This window comes from Patagioenas fasciata, chromosome 11 (genome assembly GCF_037038585.1).
Source record: "Patagioenas fasciata isolate bPatFas1 chromosome 11, bPatFas1.hap1, whole genome shotgun sequence".
Taxonomy (NCBI): Eukaryota; Metazoa; Chordata; class Aves; order Columbiformes; family Columbidae; genus Patagioenas; species Patagioenas fasciata.
Genome location: NC_092530.1, coordinates 17,433,859 through 17,460,685, shown reverse-complemented (window position 1 = coordinate 17,460,685; position 26,827 = coordinate 17,433,859). Strand labels below are relative to the sequence as shown.

At 46.5% G+C, this 26,827-nt stretch overlaps 2 protein-coding genes across 4 annotated transcripts in view; one reads left to right on the top strand and one right to left on the bottom strand.

The window, feature by feature from the left end:
• Window positions 1–17,876, top strand: part of CD99L2 (CD99 molecule like 2) — a 32,001-nt gene extending 14,125 nt beyond the window's left edge. Inside the window, exons 2-11 of the mRNA XM_065846171.2 lie at window positions 2,588–2,653; window positions 4,594–4,632; window positions 6,074–6,169; window positions 6,497–6,577; window positions 7,543–7,635; window positions 9,662–9,727; window positions 10,768–10,803; window positions 10,882–11,001; window positions 13,574–13,639; window positions 14,081–17,876. Of these exons, the coding sequence (XP_065702243.1) occupies window positions 2,588–2,653; window positions 4,594–4,632; window positions 6,074–6,169; window positions 6,497–6,577; window positions 7,543–7,635; window positions 9,662–9,727; window positions 10,768–10,803; window positions 10,882–11,001; window positions 13,574–13,639; window positions 14,081–14,145 (728 nt within the window). The 3' untranslated portion in view covers window positions 14,146–17,876. The remainder of the gene's footprint in view (window positions 1–2,587; window positions 2,654–4,593; window positions 4,633–6,073; window positions 6,170–6,496; window positions 6,578–7,542; window positions 7,636–9,661; window positions 9,728–10,767; window positions 10,804–10,881; window positions 11,002–13,573; window positions 13,640–14,080) is intronic.
• Window positions 17,877–21,635: 3,759 nt separating this feature from the next.
• MTMR1 (myotubularin related protein 1) overlaps window positions 21,636–26,827 on the bottom strand; it is a 37,427-nt gene continuing 32,235 nt past the window's right edge. For all 3 annotated transcript variants that reach the window (XM_065846327.2, XM_065846326.2, XM_065846328.2), the window contains one exon: window positions 21,636–22,906. In XM_065846327.2, coding sequence (XP_065702399.1) covers window positions 22,742–22,906 — 165 coding nt within the window. In that variant the 3' untranslated portion in view covers window positions 21,636–22,741. The remainder of the gene's footprint in view (window positions 22,907–26,827) is intronic.

Below are 26,827 nucleotides of genomic sequence, written 5' to 3'. Positions count from 1 at the left end.
TTGGTCATTGATCCATAAAAGGTATAATATGTCTCTATAACACCCTTTGCATGAAATAAAGATGTTGTCAGCTTCAATTAACTGGCAATCTATTATTAATCCTTGCCAATGCCAGGGGATTCCTAGGTTTAAATTGCCCTGGAAAAGGATCTCGGTTTGCTGTGGGCAGCGGTGGGAAAGCCCTGGGAAATGGGCTATGCCAAGCACCACAGCTCCTGAGGAAAGTTTAACCAGGTGATTTCAGTGTGTCGACACTTTCCTAACCTTTACCCGAGCCCCACGGGTGGCTCTCCCCGGCAGGGCGATCTCTGGGACACAGCAGCAGCTCAGGACACATTAGCAGCTGCTGGTTTACATCAGCCCTGCAAGGATGGGATGCCCTGAGCACCTTTCATGCCTCGAGACCCGTTGGTGTGCCAGCTGGCTTTGGGGAGGCTGATTCTGGAAGCAGCACCTTCCTCCCATCCTGCGGGGAGAGATGCCGAGGGGACCTGTCACCAAACCCAGGGAAGTATAAAGGCTGCTCAGCCAGCGAGTCCGGTGAGCCCCCCAAAGCCAGGCAGGGGGGAACCCATTTTTTGAGGCACTCACAATACCTGCAGGACCCATGGCCTCACTGAGGGGGACGTCTCCATGCAGCCCCATGACCCCCACAGCTGTTCAGCAGAGGTGCAGTGAGCTGCACACATCCCTGGGGCCACCCGCTCCCCCTCACTTGGGATTTGGGCTCCTACGTCCAAGGCAGAGCACAGGGAGGATGTGCTGTCAGCGGAGCTGGCATGCAGCAAATCAACACCCTTAACGTGTATTTAATCAAAGAGAGCAGGGGGAGCGGGGGTAGAGAGGAGATGGCTCCTGGCATACCAATGCCAGTCTTGATGCCACCACCACATCCCCGCTGCCACCTCACCCTGCCTGCTGCGGAGGCGGGGGAACCAAAATCAGACACAGCAACAGTGCATTTCCCCCAGACAGGTTTGTAGTGATTCTCATCCCACCAGAGACACACTGTGGTCTCCCCTTTCCACCTTTTTTTAAACAGTGTTTAAAATAGAAAGACAAGAATGACAGAGCCCCTGAGATTCCTGAAAACCCAGTAAAGGCTGGGGAAAAAGCCATGCTGGGAAAGGGAACCTGCATAAAATTACCAGAGTTGCAAGCTTGGGATGTTCAGCCACTGCACTAATGAGCTTGTGGGGTCTCAGCAGGGATGTGCTGGTGGTTCAGCAACACCCCGTGCAAGCGAGGGAACTGGGCTCCACCTGCAACAGGACATCGCCCGTGGCCAGCTGTTCATCCGGGCTCGCACGGGAAGCATTGGCATCCTTCATCTCGATCAGAAACGCAGCCCTGGGCTGGGACATCTATTACTTACACACCCCCAAGCAGCAGCTTAACACCGAGTGGTTTGCCAGGAGAGAGCAGCCCATAGCAACTTTCCAGCCACAGATCCCGCATTTAAATCACCCTTGGGTTTGCTGAGTGTACGTTTAAATAGACAGCAAATGAAACGAGAGGTGATGTGTGAGTAAGTGGAACCGGAGCTGGAGGTGTTGCAGTACTTAGTGACCACTCTTGGTAGAAGTTTTTCACTGAAATGCTGATACCTGCTTTCTGATGGACTGGTGCCTTCCTGTTGTTATTGCCCTTGTCAGTAAAGCTTTGAATTTATTCATGAAGCATGCTGGAGCTCAGGTGGCAATAGCTAAATCCATTTAGCAGTCGGAATAAGAGGAAAGCCATTTTAATGTTTTCTTGCAGTGCTGCAGTACTTAGCAAACCCAAAGGATATTAATTACTCAGCATGCTCTGAGATGTAAAAGCGTGAATTTATCAAGACAAACACATTCAGAACTAGGGTAAGTCAACAGTAATTAACGCCATGCAAAAAAAAAGACAGAGAAAGGAAGGATTAACTGGCCCTATCGCAGGAGAACATGGTGTAGCACCAAGTTATCCCTGGGATATTATAAAGTGACTGGAGTTGTGGTGAGGCATCTCTAACAAAAAATCTGCCTGTGCCTGTCAGGTGTATCCCTGGGATGGGGGTTTGGTCCTGGTTTGCATTATCAAAGCGGAACGATGCAGGCGGTCTCTGAAATGCTAAACTGTGCTTGACAGCCAGCAGCAGCATTTTCATACAAACCCTTTGATGTTGGAAGGCTCTTGCAAGGAAAAGGTGCGCAGGGCTTTTTTGTTTTTCACTGGATTTGTCTGTGCTGTCCCAATGTTTTCATGGTGTTTAGCAAACATGTAATCATGAGCACAGCCACAGATGATTGGCAGCTTGAGAGATGAATTGGTAGGCTCTCCTTGACAAATTTAAGCATAGCATGTGTTTTTATACCGCATCCATTAGGGCAGACAAATGGAAAATCCAGAGATGACTGCTCTGCAATTTAACAGTCACAGCATTTGGAGAAGGCTGATGTCTTCCTCATCACTGACGGTAGGTCAGGTTCAGAAAAAAGCGGAAAGCCCTCTAAAAACCAAAGCAATTTGAGAAAACAAGTCTGGCTGTGCTGTAGTTAAAGGCGGTTGACTTTGTGCAGAATGAGTACAACCAGTGCTGATTCTTTGTCTCCAGGTCATGGGGATGACACAGATGACTTCAATCTAGAAGATGCCTTGTATGACCTCACCACCAAGCGACGTAAGTCACGTTTATTTATTCTTTTAAAGAGGAGAAAACAAATAGATTTTAGTGGATGCGATTGTTCTTTTGCGATCTGATGCTGGTGGGAGGGTGGTGGAGGATACGGTGCACCTCATTGTGTGCCTGGGGAGATGCAGTGCCTGGGCTTGCCAACCGGTGGGACTGGGGATAGTCCTGGAGAAGCTGGTTTCTGACCTTGTGCCCTTTGCTTTTTGATTTCTGTGGCCAAACCTCAGAGGCACACCAGTGCTTTGATGTAGCAGCAGCACTGACCATGTCTTTTTGGCTTCCTTGCCTGTCATAGTAACACCTGCTATCAAACATGCCCCTGTTTGCCTGGAGGATGATGCACTAACCGCTCTCCTTCTCCACCTGGGGAAGGCAACCCGCGGAGCCTGGCCAGGCAGGGCAGCACAGCTCTCATTTTACACCCAAAAGAGCTAATCCAACCGCCAGCACAGCAGCTGATGGAAGGAGGCTCATCTCCCTCCCAGGGGCACATGGCATGCCTGTTCCCAGCGCTGAGGGCTGAGCCCAAGCCGGGTCTGCCGCTGGACACATCGCCTCTCCCTGTCACTGCCCGGCCACAGAGGTGCTGTGGTGGAGCTGCAAACCCCAGCATCCAGGACCCCTTGCTGCCCATCCCTCCTCGTGTGGGTCATGGTGACCATCCCCAGACCCAGTGCCTGGCTGGGTGGTAGTGGGGGGCACTCTGCAAGTGATGCTGGCCCCTGTAATCACACAAAATACACCCACAACTGTTTAAATGAAAGCTAAAAAAAGTTTTGAAACCTCTCACTTCATAGTCTTAACAACACACAGATACTTGTGCTGTGTTATGTTGGAGTTTACATGGAGTGGAGTCTGGATGCTCCGTGCATCTCTCCTGCAGCACGCCGGGTTCAGCAGGAGGGGGATAGGGATATCAGGCTTGGTCACAGGCCTGAGTGGTCTCATCTAGGATTTTGCAAGCCCTTTTATATGGTACGTGGAGACACCTGGTTAGAAATGCCGAACAGCCACCTCCTGCAGAGGGAAAGCAGCGTTTCCCCAGGCTGGAGTCCCAGCTGTGAGAGCAGGGGGAGGTGACAGCGCTGTCCCTCAGCCTCCCCTGGCTGCTGTGTCCCGCCTTGGACTTCATCACATCAGTCCCGGAATAAAAGCAAACGAAGGGTCTGATGTCGGGTCACATAAACTGTAGCGGCACACTGGAAATAGAGCCCAGCAGAAGTACTCCAGTATTCAGAGGCGCAAATGGAAATTAATGGGAATAGAGCAGCTACAACTCCTGCTCATAATTTATTCATATATGCGGCAATGCTAGCCACTATTAATAGATAGTGGTTTACAAGGGAAAACAAAACAAAACACAAACCAACTCAATCCCCCTGAAGGCTGACTGGAGCTTGTTTTAGCCCAGGAACAGCTGGGGGAGCTGGAATCTGAGCACTGAGGTATCACCAAAATTCCTCCAGCTGATGGGAAACCTCCCATATATAAGGCAGCCCTGGAAATTATCTGTTGTTTAACTAGCCAACCGGGCAGGGAACAACAAAATATTGGCAGCTTGCTGTTGTTTTCCATGCTGTTCTGTACAGCATCTGTCCTTGCTCTGTTTGCTGCTGTCTCTGGGAGTCTGAATTCAGAGCAGTTTATTACAGCAGTCAGCTTTCCGCCCGGTGGGACACTGCCTGCACGGAGCCAGATCCTGCCCGATGCTGCTGCCGCTCACCCTCCTGCACGGGCAGCTCCTCTCCTGGGGCCACATGCTGCGTGCACGGGTGTTTCGTGGCTCTGGGCTCCAAGTTGACAAACACAGACCAGAGATGGTCAGCTATAAAGCTCATGGTGAAATCTTTGCTATTTATTCTCAAAGCACAAGTGAGACATTTTCAGTGATGCCCACAACTAACATTTTCCTCCATGTTTTGTCACAGCCACTCCCAAGGGACCCAGAAAGCCAGCAGGTGGGACAGGTGAGACCTTGTGTGTGTGTCTTTTAGGTACAGCATGGGGTTTGCTTCCCGTGGGTGTTTAAACCATGCGAACCCCGCTGTGGGCTGCGCCTGTGCTGGTGGGTGCTGCAGCCTTAGCAGGGGCTTTGGAACACCTTCACTTGCCCGTGGGAAAGCTGGTGCTGGTGTGCATATGTGCACTCCTCCCATATGGCCAAAGTAAATGCAATATTGATATTTCTGTCCTTGCTGAAGACAAGTGGCATTGGAGCATTTATGGCCAAGGCTGAATTTCACACACTTTTTGTAGTATCCCAACGGAAAAGACACAAATCACTGCTCAGCCATACAAGGGCTTTTGTTTCTGCCAGCACAGCACATGCTAGCTGTTCTTCCAGGAGGGACCCCAAAGGATATTTTCCTTCCTTCTTTTACTCCAAGATATCCCCAACCCCCATGGAAAAGCACAGCCTGGTGACATTTCCCCATCCAGGTGAAAACATCCCTCCAGCTGCTTGTGCCTGTCAGATGTGCTGGCTGGCTCCACAGCATCTGCCCCAGCTGAGGCAGCTCCCTTAAATTCACCCAGGTTTCATTGCCAGCAGCTCCTCTGGCTCAGTTCTGGCCAAACATACCTACTTAAATATAGCATGGTCACAAGAGCCGAGGGTTGCTCAACCCTGCGAGAGGAGCCTAAAATAAACTGCAGCAGGGGAGTGCTCGGAAGTGAACCCTCTTGCCCTTGCATAAAGATCTTGGCACAAATTTGAGCAAATCTGACTGTCCAGCTCCTTGGCCGCTGTGGTCTTTGCTAGGGACAAGAAAAGCCAAGTGTCTGAAGCACGTGCAGGGCTTCAGCATTTGGATCACAGCCCGAACGAGAGCCCATTCGATCCAATAAATTTTCCCCGGGAAATGGACACATGCTGAGTCTGAGGCTTTGTCTTGGTGAGTTTTTTCTTCCCTGCGGAGTGCTTTTTGGATGAGTTATTTCACCCAGGGTCTCCTGCAGTGGGTTCCTGTGTCCTCGCCCCGTCTGCTCAGCCCAGGGTCACTCACAGGCAGCCGTGCAGGGAGCAGATGGGTTCCAACCACCAGCTCAGTCCCCACAGCACCTTCTCATCTGCACCATCTGTTGGGAGGTGCTGCAGGACAGCGACAGGTCTCCCCCACAAAACACATTGTTTTGAGGTCACTGGGGCTAGGAGTGGGTGGCAGCCACAGCTCGGATGGGGAGGGTTAAGTGATGGCCAAGGTGATCTGAAGGCTCTGTGATACGGTTGTGATTGAGCAGGGGAGCAGCTGGATGCCCTCTGCAGCTCTGTGCCAACGCAGGTGCCATTGACCCCCAACAATGGTTCAACATCACTGGTACAGCACCCACAAGTGATGTGTGCCCAAAGCCTCACACCATCCCCACCAAACAATGGGGGTTTTAACGATCCTTTCTCTCCTGCAACAGGCTTTGATCTGGCTGATTACTTTGACCCCCCTCTGGAGACCACCACCAAACCAGCCAAGCCCACTCCGAAGCCCTTCCCCAGGCCGGGGAAGCCAGGTACCGCAGAGCTCCCTGCGCCTGGGGTGGGGGGTGCGAGCGTACTCACCTTTGGGGCTCCAGATGGGGGAAAACACTCCCCAAAGTAACAGGGAGCCATCCTGGCAGCCAGGAGGCTGGAACTGGGTGTAGACAAACCAAGGGCTTGAGCATCTCCAGGGCACCGAGGGGCAGGGGCAGCCGAAGCTGTGGATGGACCAGAGCACTGAACCACCCCAGCGCAGCCCCAGTCTCCCTGTGGGGAGGGGATCCCCTTCCCATGCTCGTCCAAATGCATGTTTCAGAGGGTAACCTCATGTTGCTCTCATTTTTTTCCCCTCCCTTCAGACAACAGCTTTTGGGATGTCATCCACACCACCACAACCAAGCAGCCAAAAACTACGAGGGCCCCCCGCAAGCCTAACCCAGGTGAGCATGTTCTCCCCAGCCCCCCCGGCTTTGTCCTGGCTCTGCTGCCAGCACATCCAAATGCTTCAGGATACACAGTGACAGTGTTGCTGCCCCTCGCCTGGTACTTCCAGCTTCTAGTTTGCTTGTTGACATGAGACACCGGGGGAAAATAAAAAAAGACCCCTGGAGGTCTTGGTGGCTCCTGGACCGTTTTGCATTCCTCTGCCTGTTTTCAGGCTGTGGGCTTGCTGTCCTCCCCAGCACAGCACACAGCCCAGCTGTGCCGGGGTTCACCAGCACACTGTCCCACAGGCTCAGGGCATGCTGTCAGCTGGGCACTTTGCTCCCTGCTCCAGCAGTTTTGGCAAAAGGCACTCTGACACTTAAAAAAACCCCACAAAACAAACAAAACAAACAATTTTGGATTGTAATAAACTAGGGTGCAAGCTGGTGGGAGGGCTGAGGAGCTCAGGTTGGCTCCATGCCATGGTTTTAGCCTCCTTTTGGCAAAGGCAATAGTTACTCTGTCAGAGCCAGGCTGCTCAGGGTATCAACGGGGGGGTTCATGGAGGAAAATAACACCAAGCGATCAAACCACTGGCCACTCCAGCCAGCATGGCAATACGGCACAGCCGCCTCTGTCCCCTCTGCTGGCTGGGTCCTTGGGAGCGCCTGTTTGGCTCTGACCTTTTCTACCTGACTTGATTCGCCCGATTGCCCAGCACTCGAGCCACAGCATGAAGCTGTTCCACAGAGGAACACGGCGTTTCTCCCCACAGCAGCACAGGTGCGCAGAATGGGATGGGTTTGGAAGATCTGCCATGATGCCGTATAGCGAAACCAGGAGATACTTGCGTCAGGGGCTTCATCTCTTTCACTAGCACTTTTCCCTGCCAAAGCTGAGCATTTCCTTGATTAACTGATTAAGTGCTGAGATCCCCAGCCTGTGGCCAGTACTGCTAACCCCCCATGTTGTTTTACAGCAAAGTATCCTGGGGATTTGGACTTGGCTGATGCCTTTGATGATAAGAATGATAGGAAAGATGGTGGGAGACCAGACATAAGGCCAGGTGAAGGTACGTCAACCTCCCTCTCCATCCCACTTGCTACACTGTCCCTTGGGACCTGTGGCAGATCCTCGCTGTCTCCCATCCCCTCTTGGGAACAGGCTCTCAGACACCATTCCTGGTGGGTGACGGGGTGAGGAGAAGCAGAGGCGCTGCCTTGCCCACAGCCGCTGCCTGCAGCCAGCACCCCCGCCCTGCCCGCGCAGGCAGCGCAGCCCCTTCCTCAGGCACCGAGGGGAGGGAGGGTCCTCGGCAGAGAGGGGCTCTGCCTGACGACACGCTGCCTGTCTGCGGGTTGCTTTCCCAGAGTCTCTTCTGACCCATTAAACTGCAGTGATTGTTTTAAGTTCCCCCCCGTCCCTGTACCTGACAGCTATTTAACCGAGGGCATGTGCTGTTGGGGTTCGTGGTCATTGCCAAGACATACATTTAGGGCAGGCTTAAGTCCTGGCATAACATACGCTATGGGCTGGGAGATTTTTTTTCATCTCTAAAATACTCTGGTGAATGAATCATTTGTCTACAAGGATTGTTCCCTTGAGCACTTGAGCTAGAAAACAGACTTTGCACGGCTAGTTTATTGATGTCGAGATGGCCATATACCCTGCTCACACATGTAATGAATAGTCAGATATTTTATTAGATTGTATTAACTAGGTGACTTGTCTGCACTTTGATACCGCGGGCTTGTTCAGGTTTCAGACTCCTGCAGGAAAGGTTGAGGCGTTGAGCTACTGGAACGTGGCACTGGTCACAAACCAGCACATGCATTCCCTCGCAGTGCTGCACCCTGGATTGCCTGGGACCTCTCCAGGTTCTGGCATAGTAGTTTTTTGTTGTTTTTTTCCTTTTTTTACACTCATTACTAAGCCCATAAATCTGTTTTTTGTGGTAATCTAGTGCATAAGGCAGTCTCTTCCAGGCTATTAGGGCAAAGGTAACCCTTCCCAAGGCACAGCATCAGAGAAGGAGCCTTTTGCTGGCCTGGCTCAGTGTTGAGTCTCCTCCCATCACACTTCTTGCTGCACCCCCAGGCTCCCTCTGGGACCAGAACCGAGGGGTTCAACAGCTCCACTCATTCAGCTGCTGGTTCCCAGACTGTGTTTCTCTGCGCTTGTCCTGCATGAATTAAACGTTCCCACTACAACCGTGTCTGAGAGAACTTTTTTGCCTGTACCAAGATGTGCTGGTGCTCAGTTCTTCCGGGAAGGAGACTCCTCTACCTGCCCGCGGGACCCGGGCCAGGCTGGCGCTTCTTCCACTCTCCTGCTCCTCCAGCTGAGGCTGAGCCCCCAGAACTTGTCATGAACTCGTAAATATGTCAGTCATTTCAGTTAAAAAAATATATTTAAACTTTGATTCAGGGGTATTTCTTTCAGGCTAGCCTTAAAGTCAATTATTACCTCTTCTGTGAGCTTAAAATAAGTTGTAGTTAAACATTTTGTTAATAGCTGGTAATTGGGAGAGAAGCAGAACTGCTTATTAACTGGTGCCTGTTCTCGCTGAGGGCAGAGTAGCCAGCTGATTGGGAGCCGCTGGTTTAAATGGGTGTGCAGACCCCTGCTCTAGGCCCTGCTGCACAGAAAGCCCCACACAGCTCTTCAAAATAGAAAATACTCAAATAGAGCAGCTTCCATCTGCCCGACAGAGAAGAATTTCCCCAGGAGTGGGAGTTTGCAGGAGGCCGGTCCCATCCTGGGTGCGTGATGCTCACAGGTGACCCCTGCCCAGAATCCCCCAAAAGTCCCATTTCCAAGCCCTGCCCATCCAAACATGCTCAGTTTTGGGGATCCCTCTCATCCCAAGCAAGGTACGCACTATTTTTCCTTCCTGTTGTGTTGTTTTCTAGGCAGCTCTGCATTTGCCCTCCCAGGAAGGCGGCTTCAGTGCTTTTCTGGGTGACTTTGGTTTTATGCAGGTTGAGAGAACAAGTCCCCCCATTGCCACTGAGCACACATGAAGCCCGTGGCCTTTCCCAGCGTGCCCACACCTGCTTCTGGGTGCCAACCACATTCTGTTCTTGTTATTTTTAAAGCATTTTCAGATGATGACCTGGCCGGCATTGTGGACGGCGGTGACTACAGCCCAGACAAGAAGAAAGGTAAGCGGTGGCCTACGTGCGTTTGCTTTAGCAGTTCCATCTTGGGCGATATTCACCATACCAGCCAAAGTCTACAAACCACCCTGTGCAGAACAGCGCTTGCCTTCTCGACAGGGCGTGCATGTGGGGAAAAGGGGTCTCAGCCGTGGGGCCAGGGGAACACAGTTTTTGGCCTCCATGGTTATACCTTGTGCCAGCGGTTGGAATTGCTTATTTTTGATCTCCTGGAGGCTCTGCAGCTCCAGCTGCCACCAGGGCTGATGGGACCCACATCTCCCCATCCATCTCAAAAGCAGATATGCCCCACCCCGTGCCATGAGGGGGGATAAGCCTTCATTTGCTTTCTGCCACACAACCATCGATGGTTGAAACAAGGAGGAAAATCAGCAACAATCTGATAAGCCTGCACATTCACAAGGATCCACAGCATTAAATATTAAAAGCAGCCAAGCAAGAGATGAACACCACAAGCCCAATCAACATTTAATGAATCTCTGTGCCAAGGACAAACCACATCAGAGGCATTAATACAATGCTGACCTGCTTCCATAAATTCAGCATGTAAGTGGCTCGGTAAGGACTGCAGCTTCCAGCAGAAGCGGCTTCTCCTCACAGCCCAGTTTCTCCAGGGAAAGTGATTTTAAAATAGACTTCAAGCCAAGTGAAGATTCCCTGACATTACGGAGCTTAACCAGTCACCTCCCTGTGATGGCACAAGCGTGCCGTCTGACTATCCAACAACATTTCATTTACCCACTCTTTACACCGGGAGCGGTGGCAAGGTGGGGATGAGGTTCGCTGTCTGCAGGCAGAGGTGTCCCCTGCAGAGGCTCCCCCCGAGCACACATGGTGGGACAGCGGAGCAGCTTCAGACTGCTCCAAGAAGCAATGAGGAACCACCCTGGCAGCCAGGCAGAGGTGTGGGGAGCAGGGACACAGCACCCCAAGGGGACGTGCACCCTGGGGCTGCCCTGCCACCCCTCCCCTGCCCGGCACGGCGGGGAGCAGAGGGGCCACTGGCAGGCTGGTTTCTCTTGCAGGTTCTGGGGGCAGCAGCAACGATGACTATGGTGGAGGTAGGTACTGCTGGGGCAGCGGTGGGATGGGTGGGGCAGGTGCCCCCCTGCACAGCACCCACTCCCTGCACCCCACAGGTGGAGTGGCAGAGACGGGGACAATCGCCGGCATCGCCAGCGGCCTGGCCATGGCGCTCATCGGGGCCGTCACCAGCTACATCTCCTACCAGCAGAAGAAGTTCTGCTTCAGCATCCAGCGTAAGTGTTCCCTCCTCTGCACAAGCACCTTGGGGGTACAGAGCAAGCACCCACCTATTTGTCCCCTGAACCCTGCTGCCATTTTCCAGCCTGGAGACAAGAAGGGGTGTCAGGCATCCAGTGACTCAGACCTGGCAGAGCTGCCCCAGCCGTGGGCCATTGAGCCCCCTGGTCCCATCAGGCATTGCATAAGCAGGAACCCTCAGCAGCAACAGCCCCAGGACCTGCTGCCACCCCCGAGGCCGCGCACAGCCCCCCACATGCACCCACTGACCATCGCAGCCAAAGACCAAACCAACACCAGACAGGGTAAATATGTAAAAACACATCCCACCCCAAACCAACCAAACAAAACCAAACCCCTAAATTCTCAGCAAGAGGCAAAAACTCACCAGGCAGCAGCGAAGGAAGCACAGCAAGTGTCTGCAGCTCTGACATCCATGAGTGGTACAGCCCAGCCCACCCTTCTGCAGGTGTGCAGCAATCGCTGCAATTAAGTGCAAATTAAGCAGCAAAGGTTCCTATTCCTAAAAAGTGCCTTTTGCATGAGCTGCCCCCTAAAGTTGCTTGATGTAAGTGTTGCAGGAGGTGTCCCAACAATCTCACCCCATGGCACTGGACTGGCCATGGTGAGCTCCTGCAACCCATTTTGGGGTGGTTGCAAACAGCTGGAAAAAGCTCTTTCCAAATTAATCAAATGAAATCTCCTGCAAGTCTCCTTTGCTCTGGGGGAAGGGTGTTCATGGCTGGAAATTTCTGCTGAAATCATGCTATTTTCCCAGTTCTGCTTGAAACAAGCAGGAGCATCTTGGTAAATTAGATCAGCAGGAAAAGTCAAATGAATGTGATGGAATGAAACACCCTTGTATATTCCCCCACTTAAATGATATTTTGGCAAGAATAAATAATTAAAAAAAAAAAAGAGTAAAGGCTTTGATGAGGGGGAAGCTGAGACACACAAAGCCCCAGAAAGGCTGCAGGAAATTAAAGTTAATTATAAAGGAGGATTAATTTAAGCCATCAGACGTGGCATGCTGGGCTAATGTCAGGCCTTAGATGCATTGCAATGCATGACAGAAATCTAAGAGCCGTCAGCCACTGCAAAAGTGGCTTTTTATTGAAAAACATAAATTGCATTTGGTGTTATCCCAGCAAAACACATGTCCTGGGGGAGGCAGTGGTGGTGTGTGGTGACCACTTGCTCGAAGTACAGAGGAACAGGCTCAGCGTTTCTCCTTGCCCAGCCATCCTTCTGTGGTGAGGCTGCAGATCCATTGCTCGTTTTTGAGTCTCTTCCGACGAGCATTTGCTGTTCCCACTAAAGCATGCGCACATCTTTAGCCCACTTCTCTTCTTACACCGCATCTCCCACTCACTAGCCCTGTCCTCGGCTGCTGCTCAGCCTCTCGGGTCCCTCTGCCCTGAGCCTGCGCTGAGCCTGCAGTGTCTGTGCTGGCGTGGGGGTTTATGGAGTTGTTTTAGCCAGTTGCAGAAACTTTTGTTCGCTCCCACACCCTGGGGGCAGCAGTTGCCCCATTGCTGCATGAGGTTGTGCTGCTTGGCCTCGGCCATGGCACCGTTCCCTGCCTGCTTCCCCGTGAGGTACAAATTAGCCCGTCAAAGCCTGGTGGTGAGGCATAGAGAAGTCCCTGCCACACTTCTCACTGCATTTAGATGTGTAAACAAGTTCAGATGCCTAAGAAATGTGTGTTGTGTGGCTGCAGAGTGGATTACCTCAGCCTTCCTTTGCAAACCAGCATGGCCCCCTCCCCTTCCCTGCTCCCTCCCTGTTGGAATGCAACAGGACAGCGCTCCCACCTCTGCCTCTCTCCGCAGAGTTCTTTAGAGGAGCTGTAGGGGCCGGCTGAGGTACATGGCGCACCCTAGACACTCTTCACTCAATTTTCTGCAGCTCTGGGCTGGGCCAGGGCTAGCGGTGCCAGCCCGCTCCCTTGCAGTGCCCCTTGCTGCCACCGTGCAGCCACCCGCCGGCCTGGCAGCGCCCAGCCTTGCCCCTCAGCCTGGGCTGCACTTGTCGCAAACACTGGAAACCTCTTTGCATTTAAATAAGTGACTTATTCGCGATTTGACACCCCACTGGGATCCTGCTTCATCACCGCGGCCCTGCTCTAAACTGCTTCTTGCAGCTCTGCATAACTTAGATTTAATGAGAACAAACCCATCCATCCACGCTGAGGCACACCCCCACTGCACAGCAGTCCCGTCCCAAAGATGTACCTGCTCCCTGCACTTCTAGCTGAGCGCCTGAGCACAGTAATGAGCCCGGCTGCCTCGCGTGATAAAGATGAAGCAAGAGACTCAGAAGAAAGGGCTGCTGCTAGAAGCTGTGCCCTCTAGGCAAGCCTCTGCAGTCACTTTAAAATCCAGCAATGCTTTCTCAGCACTGTTTATGGTTTACTGATGTTTCTATACTGCTGTTAATGCAGAGGGGGTTGCAAAAAAGGCGTCTTAACTTTTACAGCAGATAGGCCCGTTTCCAGAGTTTTTAAGGCATCAAAGCAAATTTTACTTTCTACTCTCCCATCTCACTGTCTTTATCATTGCTTCTCAGAGGGACTTAACACGGAATATGTGAAAGGAGAAAACATGGAAGCTGTCGTAAGCGAGGAACCCCAAGGTGAGAACCTTGCATTCCTTACCCTGCCTGTGTCTGGCCACAAAAGCAGCTTTACTGAAGGACGTTCTTAAGTCCCTCGTGCTGTACTGAGTTTCCGTGCCTCTTTTATGAAGACACCACTTAGGTGATGCTGCAGCTTTTTGTGAAACACCCACCACAGTGTTTTTCCTCCTTTATTGCACAAAAAAGAAAGCCGTGGTAATGGACCAAGGAGCTCATGCTTCAAACGCCGGCAGTTAATATTTAGCTTTCATGTTTTCAGCCATCAAGAGTGTCTTATACAAGAAAAGCATGGTCCTCCTTTCAGTGGCAGATAACCAAGGCTGCTGCAAATGCTCTTCCAATGTCACATACAACCAACCAGTGCCGGGTACCCATTGCTTGTGCTCTGCTTCAGTTGTGTGCTGTTGTACTAATGTGTTTTTTTTTCTTTCTCCCTAGTTAAATATTCAGTACTGGAAACACAGTCAGCAGAACCACCAAAACAAGACAGTGCGAAGATGTAAATCATGACCTGGGGCTAGAAAAGAATCAGCAGCAAATGAAGATCTTACATGCTTGTAATTTAGCTTTTTGTTTAATTTTACTCCAAAGCTATTTAACGTATACTTAGGATTGAACTGGCTTCTTAATGCTCTAGGCTTTAGGGTTAGAGTGGTGGTATGTGTGTATTTTTTTGTAAAGAGGTATATGTTTACATTTAAGTAACATTTGTAGGTTTGTTGTCCAGTTGTATGCAAACCAACAGCAGGTGCGTCACTAATGGTCAGTTTTCAATTAAGGGACGAGATCTTTTTCAAGGAGCAGCAGAGCTGACAGGTATGAGGACAGCAAAGTGCCTGTAAATAGCGATCCAAAGCAAACCGGTCACAGCCCTTTCTAAAGCACCTCCAGCCAACTTCTGCCATCAGCTATGGGAATGTCACATCCAATGGCGGTGATGAAAACTGCACATTTCCTGAGGGTAGATTGTGGGCCTTAGTGTAGCTACACCCAAAACTGAAGTGCCTGTGGGTTGGTCCCGGGGCTGACGCAGGCGACTCCCTGCTCCGAAGCCAGGAGTTGAGGATCCTTCACCACCACACAGCACTGGGCTTCTAACCACATAAGAAGACCTGATTTTCATGCCAAGTGATAAATACAGGTCACAGCAGTGTGTGCAGTGTTTACTTTTAGCAAATACCATTTGGATGCTTGGCTATGCTAGAGACAAGAACGGAGCTGAAGCTGCCGAGTGATACAGTCTGTCCGTGTGACATGGGATATCTACGTTGTCACTGAAAAGAAAACTGTGTGTTTGGATGCTTTCAAGGACAGGGTCAGATCTCATTCACACTAGAACAAATTACAGATTTAACCAGAAAGAAAATCAAGTATGTATCCATTAATACCTGTAACACTCTCTACCACAAGAGAAGCCAAGCTTAGCAAGGTGCAGTCCCCGCACCTTCTCCTTTTATCATGAATGCAACTATTGAGAGCACTGCGTGGCACCTGAGGCAGAAAAAGGATCTAAAGCTTCATCTTTGTGTCACCAACTAACCTTGAAAGATGGCAGAATCTCCTGAGAGGACGGGTCCTCCAGCACTGTCCCACGCCAGGTTCCTGCAGCTTTCTGGGAAGCATCAGGCTCAGCAGGACACGGTGCTCACACAGCCCAGTTCAACGCCCCGGTACTGGTATCAAGACCTGACCTTCGCTATCGTGCAATAATTTATGTTCATATTCTTTATCCCTCCCCAGTCCTTTTCTTGTCACTGCTAAAATGTGGATACTGCCACTTTCCATTACATTTGTCCTAATCAACGAGGGCTTAAAAAGCGTGCTCTCAGGTGAAAGAAAATTCACTTTACATGGCGTAAGAGGTACTCACTATTTATATATAAACCTGAAATGTGTGCATTTTGTACTGTTTTGCGAATCTCATATTTTGTGAAAGTATATTAAAAAAAAAATAAGCCTTTCAGTTTGGTGTACCAAATTCACAGCTTTCAGGTAGACACAGCCTTGCCAGGAGGTGAAGCAGCCTGAGAGCATTGCTGCCTAACAGCTCCATTTGAAAGGATATTGCTTAGTAACATGGTTAAGTATTTTGCAATAGCTGCACAATTCTTTATGCTCTTTTTGACACTTGTGTTTTTGAAGCCTTACACTAGCACTACAGCTACAGTGTTTGATGAAGGAGATGAGTTCTAGGGATATATGGTGCCTCACGTTTATCCAGAACGCTTAGGCTACAACAGTACTGCTATGAACTTTGTTTTATGAATGTGTTTTGATTAGAAAAGAAAATATTTAATTTTTAGCTGCTCAGAGACAGGAAGCAGAAGAAATAAGAGATGGGATGCAGTCTGTGTTTGCTTTTGATGGAGGAAGCGAGGTCTGCAGGATTCCGATCATCACGTGCAGCAGCTCAGATGCCGACGAAGCCACGCGGCTGAGCTTGTGTGTCTCCGTTCCCAAACGCCGTCGCCTGTTTTTCTTTCCTAGCCAAACACATTTGAAAGCTGTAGCATGAAAAATCTTCTCAGAAACTTACTGTGGAGGAGGTGTCACAACATGGCATCGATGAACACGAGGAGCCGTTTTCCTGGGTTAGATCACCTGATGGCAGTTCCAGTTGTGTTGCCAAGGACCATGTTTTCTGGAGCTGGAGATCATCGTTTTTATTGGATTTCTCTTACCCTGCCCCCGTTTGTCTCATGGACGGTGCAATGGAGTGTCCAGTGCAATGGAGTGTCCAGTGCAATGGAATGTCCAGTGCAATGGAGTGTCCAGCATTGCTTAGAGAATGTAGCACCTGCCCCTCCTTTGGGAAACCCTTACACTAGAACACAGGAGAAATAGGTGTCTTAATTCACAAATACTGCAGTTTGGAAAAGAAAACAAACAAAAAAAAGCTGTTTCACTGAAAAAAAACCACCCAGCTTTTAGAACTCAGAAATTGCTCCTTTCCTCAAGGCCTTTCCTATGATTTTGGTGAATACGTAATGCCTTAGTGTGATTTCTAGGTATGTGGAAAACCATAAATGCACAGTGAAAGGAGCACTTTCTCAAAAATTTACAGTAACAGAATTCAAGATCTTTTTTTCTCTAGGATTTCAAATAGGAAAATACTGACAAATACTGCAGTAAAGAAATTAAACTTAGTCTTCTCTTCAAAACTGGACAAAAGTCAAAGTCTCAATGTGCCAAATGTCTACATAGGCTCAAATTGCTTTTTTTTATTGCAGTCTGTCTCCTCCATCTGAGCTGTCAGACCAGTCTCTGAGAAACAGGGAGTTTGTGCATCATCTATATTGTGGGTGTTACAGCAACTGAGAGGATTCCTGTGTCTTTTCTTAGTAATGATCCAGGTTCTGAACTAACTGACCCAGCACTGATCTCTCTAACTAGTATCTATTACTTGATTACTATCTGTTGTCTTTAAATCTGGCTATGGAATTTTTAAAAATCCTGTACTTAGCTTCTGCATACATGGTATGAACTTTCTCATCCTTTATAAAAAAGGCCATAAAACATGAGTCCAAAACCTATATATACAGCTGCCCTGTGCTACGAGCCCTTTTTCTTATCACACCTCACTTCTTCAGCTTAACTAAAGCTATTTTTAATAAAATTATTCAGAAAAGGCTTCTCAATTACAGAGAAACAGAGAACTGAAAGAATTTCACTAGCTCTTTTCCTGTTGTTTATTCTATTAATTACTTGCATTTTCCTTTGGCAATACTGCAGTAGTTTGTTTTAGATTCTCAGCTGAGAATACTCTGACATGAATTTCAGATATTTTGGCACTATAATTCAGTCATTGTCATGCAGCCCCACTGAGGAACCCTTACAAGTGCTATATTGTCATGCCTAACTACTCATTTGTCGTGATAAAATGGAATTAGTCTATAATACCATTTCAAATTCTGAAAAAGTAAGATGAGTTGACAGGCTAAGGCTTTAAAAAATTGCTTCTGCAACAAAGGAAGTTCAGAAATAAATGAAGTTCAGGAAAAACAGTATTGTGAAATTAGAGAATCCTTTGTTTTGAGTGAAGTCCTTACTTAAAAGCAAGGCATATTGTTTGCTGATGCAGAAGCAAGCTATACCAAATAAAAGTTGAGTGTTATGCTATGAAAATATAATATTCGTTTTGCTAATGTGCATGTAAGGATCATGGGGTTAAAAAACAGAATTTGACTACCATAGGAAAACACCAAATAAAACAAATTGACTAGTAAGAAACAAATTTGATTTTTGTGGGGCTTTTTGTTTGTTTCTTTGTTTTTCCATGTTGGAAGTAAACTGCAAATAATAGAATTACAGAATCATTTAGTTTGGAAAAGACCAACTATTAACCCAGCACTGCCAAGTCCACCACTAACCCATATCCCTAAGAACCTCACCTCCATGTCTTTTAAACCCCTCCAGGGATGGTGACTCCACCACTGCCCTGGGCAGCCTGTTCCAGTGCCTGACAACCCTTTTCCGGGAATAATTTTTTCCTAATATCCAATCTGCACCTCCCCTGCTGCAACTTGAGGCCATTTCTTCTTGTCCTATCGCTTGTTACTTGGGAGAAGAGACCAACCCCCTCCATGCTACAACCTCCTCTCAGGCAGTTGTAGACAGTGATAGGGTCTCCCCTCAGCCTCCTGTTCTCCAGGCTGAACAGCTCCAGGTCCCTCAACAGCTCCTCATCAGACTTGTGCTCCAGGCCCCTCACCAGCTTTGTACGTAACCTCCTCTATAACTACACTAAGGACTTCACTTAAAAAACAAAAAAACAAAACCAAACCAAACTAAAACCAAACAAAACCAAAAGCCACCACAGAACAACAAAACAAAACAAACCCACAACAAACCAAACGAACAAAAAGAACCCAAACAAACCCACACAAAACCAAAAACAAATTGGACCTTGTGAGAAAACAGATGTAATTATTAAGGCTTTAATTTAACGATAAAAATGCAGTACGCGCACACATACATGCAGATGCTCTCCTGGTTCCCCAGCAGCTGAACTCTGGGCAGTGCCCCGTGTCCTGCACTCGGCACAGCTGGATTTTGGTCCTTTTTGCTGCCCTGGGTTTCCTGCAGGTTTGTTTTGTTTTAATTTCATGTCCAGTAGATGAATCTCCCATGCAGTGCGAACTAAGCTTTTGACTTTTGTATAATGATGCAGTGCTTAGTGTCACAGTCAGAAAAAAAGCTGGTTTATATTTCAAACTAGCTAATTCTCACTCATACTTGTTATAGAAATAAAACTCTTTCTTCCCAAGTGTACAAGATCTCACAGTAAAAAGATCTTTGATAACCAGTTGGTTCAGCAGATGTGATCTCTCAGCAAACGGACACTTGTTTTTCCTTTTTTAACATAAACGCTTCACATGGGGAATGCTCTGAATTGCCCAGTTTTACTTTGTCCTTTACCGTGGGGCTCAATGAATGGGAGTCGTTGATCCCATATTTCCAGCTTTTAGAGAACCAGCCATAAAACATAACACACATGACTTAATACAGCTTTTCTCGGAAAATAAGAGAAAAAAATAAACACTTCTTGTTTAAAGCTTTAACTCCTTGAGAGGAAAGCTGCCTACGCAGGGAACAAAACCAAGCAGATAGGAGTGTTTACCAGCTTTAAAAGCCGCCTTTCATTTTAGTGGAATGACAAAAAGATTACTTTTATCTACAAGGGATTAAAAAGTGTATTTCAGCTCTGAAACAGGACTAAAATGGCAAAGTGTCTGATGCTGATGGTTCATTTTAACTTACTTTACAATCAAATAATGTTTCAGTTGGTTACAAAAGCTTTAGCCCATTCTAGGACGACAAGAAAATCCTACAGGTCAAACTTAACTGCTCGCTGCCTTTGCACATTCTCTTTATACTCACCAGAGTCAAAACCAAAAACAAAAGCGAAAAAAGGTCCAGCTTTTGAATCAGAAGTTAATAGCTCTGTTCAAGGTGCATCAGACAGGGAACAGGGTTCTGTTCTTTCCTCAACCAGTTCAGTACTGCCTTATTAAAAATAAAAGGAGTCAGATATAGGTACAAAGACAGTCACCTCTTCACTATAAAACTATGCTTGTAATTAGCATATACGCGCTATCTCATACCTTTGAAAATTTCCATGCTCTGTACATACGGAAACATCCACTGTGCCACACACACCACAGCAGGACCCTTCCCCAGGGCTCTCCCTTCAGATCAGCAGACTCACTAAGCCATAGTGAAACTTGTGGATAACCAGCCAGTCCCTTGAAATAACTGGTATTCTTCTATACAAAACTGAATTCTTAGATTTCAGCTTTAGGAATCCATCCAAGCTTTAAAAATCTCAGAATGCCCAAGCTAATCCAGTCATCGCTTTTACAATAATTATAGAGAAAATGCTGTGATTATTAGCAGCAATAGAAGAAAACTTCAAAAGATTTTCTTTAGCACTGCATTTTAGAGATAATCTGTTTTACTTTAATATACAGTTAAAATGTCAAGGAAATCTAGAGTATGGAAGAGTTTAACTCACTAGCAGCTCAACATATTTTGGCAATGTAAAATTCCCTGCTGGCATACTGTTCAGCAGAACCATTTTCACAGCAAAACATCTTTTGCCGTTTTATAAAAAGTCTAAGGTTGATTAAGAGATGCAACATTGCAAGCCTCCCTCAACTTTGTGCTTGTAGGTGAGTATCTATTATCAAAAGCATTCACTGTAATAAAAAGGACATGCTGAGATACCCTGCGCTGCACAGTGAACGTGTGAGCCTGGGTACGGCACATCAGCTCACCCGACTCATTAGCTATACGCTACATCTGTCAGTGCAGAGAAACAAGAAAGTGCCATCACAGATTGAGAACAAATGCACAGTAATAAATGAATGCTCACAGTGTCGTGGTTTAACCCAAGCTGGCAATACAACCACGATAGCTGCTCGCTCACCCCCACCCTCACCCCCCCAATAGGGGAGAGAATCAAAAGGGAAGGGAGAAACTTGGATTGAGATGAAGACAGTTTAATAAAAAACCACTAATACACTACTAGTAAATATATATATATATATATATATATATATGTATATAAAATAGAAATAAAAGATACTCAAGGCAATTCCTCATGAGCTCTGTCCACAACTGAGCAGCCAGTCCCAGCAAAGCCACACCTGGTCCTAAAGCTGATCCCGGAGAGAGAAAGGAGGAAAAAGGCAGAAAAGCCCAGAGGCCTCTGCAAAAGGGCAAAACGCCGGGCTAAACGTCCCGACTGAAACTCGCCCGGCTGCGCCCCAGAGCGAGCAAGAAGAGAAGAAGCAGAAGAGCCAACTGGAAGCCCCCACTCTTAAATCTGGAGCATGATGCTAACAGGCTGGAATACTCTTATTGATCAGTCTGGATGTCAGTCAAGCTCTGCCCCATCCGTGCCCCCTTCCTCGATGCCTCACACCTGTGGGCAGAGCGCTCAGAGTGTCCTTGGCTCTCAGACCAGAGTAATTAAAAACACTAACTCTGTGCTGGGGTGTTATCTTCTTGTTCCCAAACTAAGTCCAAATAATGACCATGGTAGCTATGAAAAAGAAAGTTTTCTAACTGCACAAAGAAAAATTAACCCATTTTCAGTCAAACCAGCACAGACAGTAAAAACCAGAATCAGTGTATAGAATCAATTGGCTCTTAAGCACAGGGTTTAATTCCCACCAGCAGAACTTGGAGCAATACAAGCACAAGTCAAAAAGCAGAGCTGCAGGATTTAAGTGTCCTAAGGAGAAGAACCAGATTCTTATGAAACACAGCAAGGAACACAATCCAGGGAAAACTGTCAGCATGCACCATTTCTGGGACTTCTAAGAAGGCCACTGAATAATTTTTTTTTTAAAGACTGGATGTTACAGTAAGTAAATCTCTCAGATATGAATATTTGAGGGGGGGGAGGATGAAAGACAGTTGGGAATATATATTTTATATGAAAACACCATTAAATCATCCACTTTACAGAAAAAGATGCTAGCAGCAATTTAAAAAAAAAGAAAAACAAAAACCCAAGAGGCTTTATTTCAAGAAAACCAATTAAGATCATATTATTCAAAAACTTTGTCAAACAAAGTCATTATGAGTTAAGGTCTTCAAAGAGTTTGGACAGGCAGGATCCATTTTCTGAACTTACCGCTTAAAACCACAGGAGTATGCGTATGTTTACCATCACATACACATGTATATAAATGGACACAGCTTTGCATTTTGTGTGTACACTTCAAAATAAAACGCGCTTAACAAAATGTGGAGCTATACAGACTATACAATTTACACAGCTGGGTGGCATTCCAAACCCAAATATTACCATTTGCTAGAAAACAAACTTTTACTTTGTACAAGACTTTGACATGAGTAAGTTTACCCCTTGCTCAGGAGGCTGAAAGTGAACAATAAGCTAAACAGTCAAAAGACTTTATTTCAACTTGTACAAAAGGCATTAAAAAACCTAAAATACATGCTTTACCAAATATATTACATCATACAAGTCAGTGTTGTATACTTGATAAATCCAGCTTAACTCCATCCACTTTTAATGGCATATTTAGTCAACATGTAAAACTGACTACACTGGAAAACATTTATTTTAAAATCTACTTCCAAGTGCATTAATCACCTAAAAAAATAAATTGCTCTAGCAAAAAAAAAAAACCCAAAATATTGAGTGAAATAAGGAGCTCCCATTCAGAAAAAACATTCTGTGTTCTGTATAAGCATCATGTGGCGTTTAGACTGATTCTCTCAACCAGGCAGGGTACCCTAGGCAGTATGAGAGGCATTTTTCTGTCTGCTTGGCAGATGGATTCCTTTTCAGGATGGTTAAATTGTTAGTCGCTCAAAACAAAGTTTAATTTCACAATTGGTGATTTAGCTAGAGATGTCAAAACACATGTGGGAACTGCCAACAAGAAAATACATCACATCTATTGAAGCTCTTTTTGGCCTTATCATGATAATATCAGACACAGAGTAAGGCATGTAGATCATAGCAATTACAAGTCACTCAGAATCCTTTGTGACGGGAAAAGCATTTCACCCTCCTCTCTGTATTACCTGACACATATTTTTTCACATGGCTTTTGTTACACATCACACAGAGGTGTGCACTGGTGTGGCTGAATGGGAAGGGGATGAACCTCTATCAGAGGAGGAAGAAATGGATCGTGTAGCAGCTTCCCGCTGCAAATCTTCAACCTTCTTCTGAAGCTCTGTCCGGATGGCGAGCAGATCTTTCAGATTTTGATGGATTGGAACCTGTCAGGTGAAGAAAGAAAAGGCTTACTTTGACTCTCATACTGAGTTATTATCTCTTCTCAAGCAATGCTTCCACTGTTTCCTTCAGTAACACAATGAATCCAACATCTATGAATTTCAGTACATCAATATTTAGGGAAAGTAATTTTTTTAGTCATTTGAAATGAAACATTTCAGCAAACTGTCCCTTTCTGACACCACAGTTGGCAGGAAACCTATTGAAAAGACTATCAGCAAATAGTCTTGATGGGATGCCAAACATATTCCAATAAATATACCTGTATACCTTTTCAATACCACTTTCAGTTGAACTTAAAATGCCTTTCCCAGGAACTTTCCCCTGCCTGCTGGGACAGAACTGATTTTGTAAAGAGAGCAGAGTTCACGAAGCTGGCTCCATACAGAGCATCTTGTTACTCTTCTAACCAGGCATCTTTCCAAGAGTCTGACCCCTTCCAGCTTGCCAGGGAGAAAAGTGCAGCAGCCAAGTGAACTGTGCTTGTAATGGACCTCCCAGAGCCACACTCTGATAAACCTTTTGTAGAAGTGGATCAGGTTCCTGCCTCTACACCTGACAGTGCCCGAAAAGCATTAGAGATGCACCTCTCCGCATCAGATGTCTCGGCATTTTTCACACTCATCTGGAACACTCAACTATGTCATGGCCAAAGGAAGATACAAGCCATACTGATTTTTGCAGCTGGATCTGTTATCTCAGATCAGCACAAAGAGAATTCCCCTTCTTCCAAATGCCACAGAAAGGCCAAAAAAGTTGGACCATAAATTGCTTTTAATTTATTTTATCCTGTATAAACTCTAATTGCTTACAGCTTTTGCACAGAGCAAGATAGGAAAATAATTTAACTGGGCTGGCAAAACAATCACAGGGAAATGCAGCGATGGGAAGCTTCTGGATTGCTGGATGTTGTAAGTAATTTATACCCTGGGGTTCCAGAATGCCAGGCTATGGGGAACTGCATTCACTCACCATTGCGTCCTACTGCTTAAAAGTGATTACAAGGCGAGGATGCACACCTGAGCATGACATTCTCACAGGGTGCTGTGTGAAAAATGTATCAAAAACCAGAAAGGGTTTATCTTCTTGCCATCAACACATAACTCAGTCACAACTTAGGGTTTCGTGAATCCAGGCTTTAAAAAAAAATAATCAAAAATCCATGCATTGGATTTTGACATTTTCAAGATCTAACACTCATGTTTCTGAAACAGGAAAATACCATTTCATTTCTAACTTGACTTCTAACTTAATAAAATAGTATCAGTCTGGTTTAGGTCAACATCTTTTTGGCCATATACTTTTTTCTTGTTTGTGGCTTAGCCCATGAACAGAAACTTCAGCGTATTCACAAAGTGCTGCTCCCAGTACCCTGGGAGTCATCAGTTCATCCAGCATGCCATCTACAGCAATTTCAAACGCATAACTTTTTGAGTCTTCAGCAGAACAATCGTTGCCCACCACCAGGCTCCCAATAACCCCCGAGTCCTGCCTTTGCTATGCAATTAATTCCTTCTCTCCTGCAATTTTCTCCTGCATCCACCGTACAAATTCTTTAGCGCATGAGGCTGCAAGCCTACAGACAGCAGCCTCCTTCACTAATCAAACACAAGCACACCCTCCAGAAGACAAATTGCATTTTTCTGAGGTGGTCTACAGAAAATGTATACACCTAAAACCATGGCAAAAATGAGGCTGGTGATGAATTTTGTCCAAGATCCTGTAATACACACTACAGAAAATTCACATTTCAATTAGTGCCCCCTTTCCACCTTTTTTTTTTCCTTTCCTCAAGTAAAAGATCCCTTCCTCATACACTCCCACTTCAGATTTCTCCTCTATGAAGACATTTTCCTAGAACACTTAGGTCTGTAACAGAGTGATTTACCATTGGTACCATTAGTCACGCAAGCCCTGGGTCACGGGAGATTTTTACACCTGATTTCTGCACAGCTTCATCATGATTCAACTTAACAGGCCAATTTCTCTTAGACACCTTTCACACGGGCATCAGCCAGTGTGTTCCACTGCACGGTGCTCAAACACTCCTAAAAAGCAATTTCATACAACTGGCTTTTGGGGAAAGCACTACAAATCCTTTCAGGATCCACTACACAAAGGCCACTGCAGAACTTGCCCTGCCGTGTAAAGTGCTTCAGGGAGGAGAAGTGTGGCTGCACAGCTCGAGCGTTCCTCAGCATTCCCCCAGAACACAATTCAACACGTGCTCAAACTTTGACACGAAGCGCTGTTCTCCCCACGCATCCATCTCAAAGAACAGGACTATCTTTAAATAAATTAGCTAAACAACAATAATGACATTTTAAAAGTCTGTCTATATTGAAGTCACACAAAAAACTCTACAACATTAAGGTTGCAAAATTATACCCCCAAAAGAGGTGTCAGAATGAAGGCTGCATTTCCAAACTTACTTCAGCCTTTCTGAACATCTGTATAAAATAGTTGGCTAAATAAAAAAATACTAGCTTCCCCCTTGTATTAACCATTTATTCAGCGCAGTTTGATGCTACTCAATTAGTGAGCAGTTATGCAATATTTAGTTTTCTTTGCAGTGTCTGACCCCATCCTTTATTCATTCTTCTGAACTTAAAATGCTTAGGTTTCCTTTTCTGTACTTTCATCTCATGTCAAGAAACGGATTTATTTCTGCAGCACCCTGATGAGGTATGGGAGCACTAACACTCCACTTTTACAGACAAGGATCTGAAGCAAGCACCTCCTAATTTTGCATATCTTGGATCTCAGACTGGTTTAACAGAGAACTTCAGAATTCTTCAGTTTGGCCTTATGGGTACCAAGCAGGACACCCAGTAAATAAGGAGCACATGGTGACCATTCTGCTCCAGTTATCTCCCTTACAACAGAGGAATCTTGTGGTAAAGGCAGGAGAAACTTAATTTCTGCAGAGCAGCAACCTGCTCCCTCACACATGGGGCAATTCTTCTTTATCTGCAGCCAGGCCCCCTCCAGCCTAATTCTCAGATTGTATTCCATGGACTGAACAGAAAGCAAAGACCTCCAGCTCCTGGAGCATTATTCACTCTTAGTTCCTATTCCCAGGTCGTCACAACTCCCTCAGATTGTGTATCAAATCCATCTCTCAGTCCTTTTACTCTCATCTATTCTCAGTCCTTGAGAACTCTCGGAGGTTGTTCCAGCCTCAGGCTTCAAAATTGGATGAATTTCTTCCAGGATATAAGGAGGCACATTTCTGAAACGTAATCTCTCTTACTGAAATCTCACATTTGCCCTAGAGATGGAATATTTACAGAAAAACGTACTCTTCCCCCAACAAAGAAGTCTATAATACCGATATTTTCATATGGGAAAACATTTTTCTTAGTCACATTCTCATAAGCAACTGAGCCTTCTCAGATGAAGTTTTAAGAAACAATTCAGTCAGACATACACTTGGTTACTCAGTAGAGATCATTAGAGTCTGGTAAAGCTGTAGGCAAGGCAGAGTAGGGTCTTATAAAGGAAGAAAAAAATGGGGGTCACCTTTAAAATGTTGGCCATCTCTTAATAAGTGCATGTTAGATATTAACACTGCAAGACAGTTCTGCATAAACACCATCACACTATTTCATACGGTAGTGTTAACAGGAATGGTTTTCTAATGTCAAGGGTTTCCCAGGAAAAGATCCTTGTTGCTTGCCATCTGACACAGCGTCATTGATGTAAGACAATGAAGTCCAAAATGAGATTTCACTCACTAAACTTCTGATAGGTACTTTAATTTCTTGAAATAACATGTCAAATTCAGTCTAGAGAAATCTTTTGCACTTCCTGAGTGCTTTCAAGCAGCTGACAGTAACTCATTTATTGACAAACATCCATGTTAGAATTATGTACTCATGTGGTAAGAAAAAGGCAGTATAGGT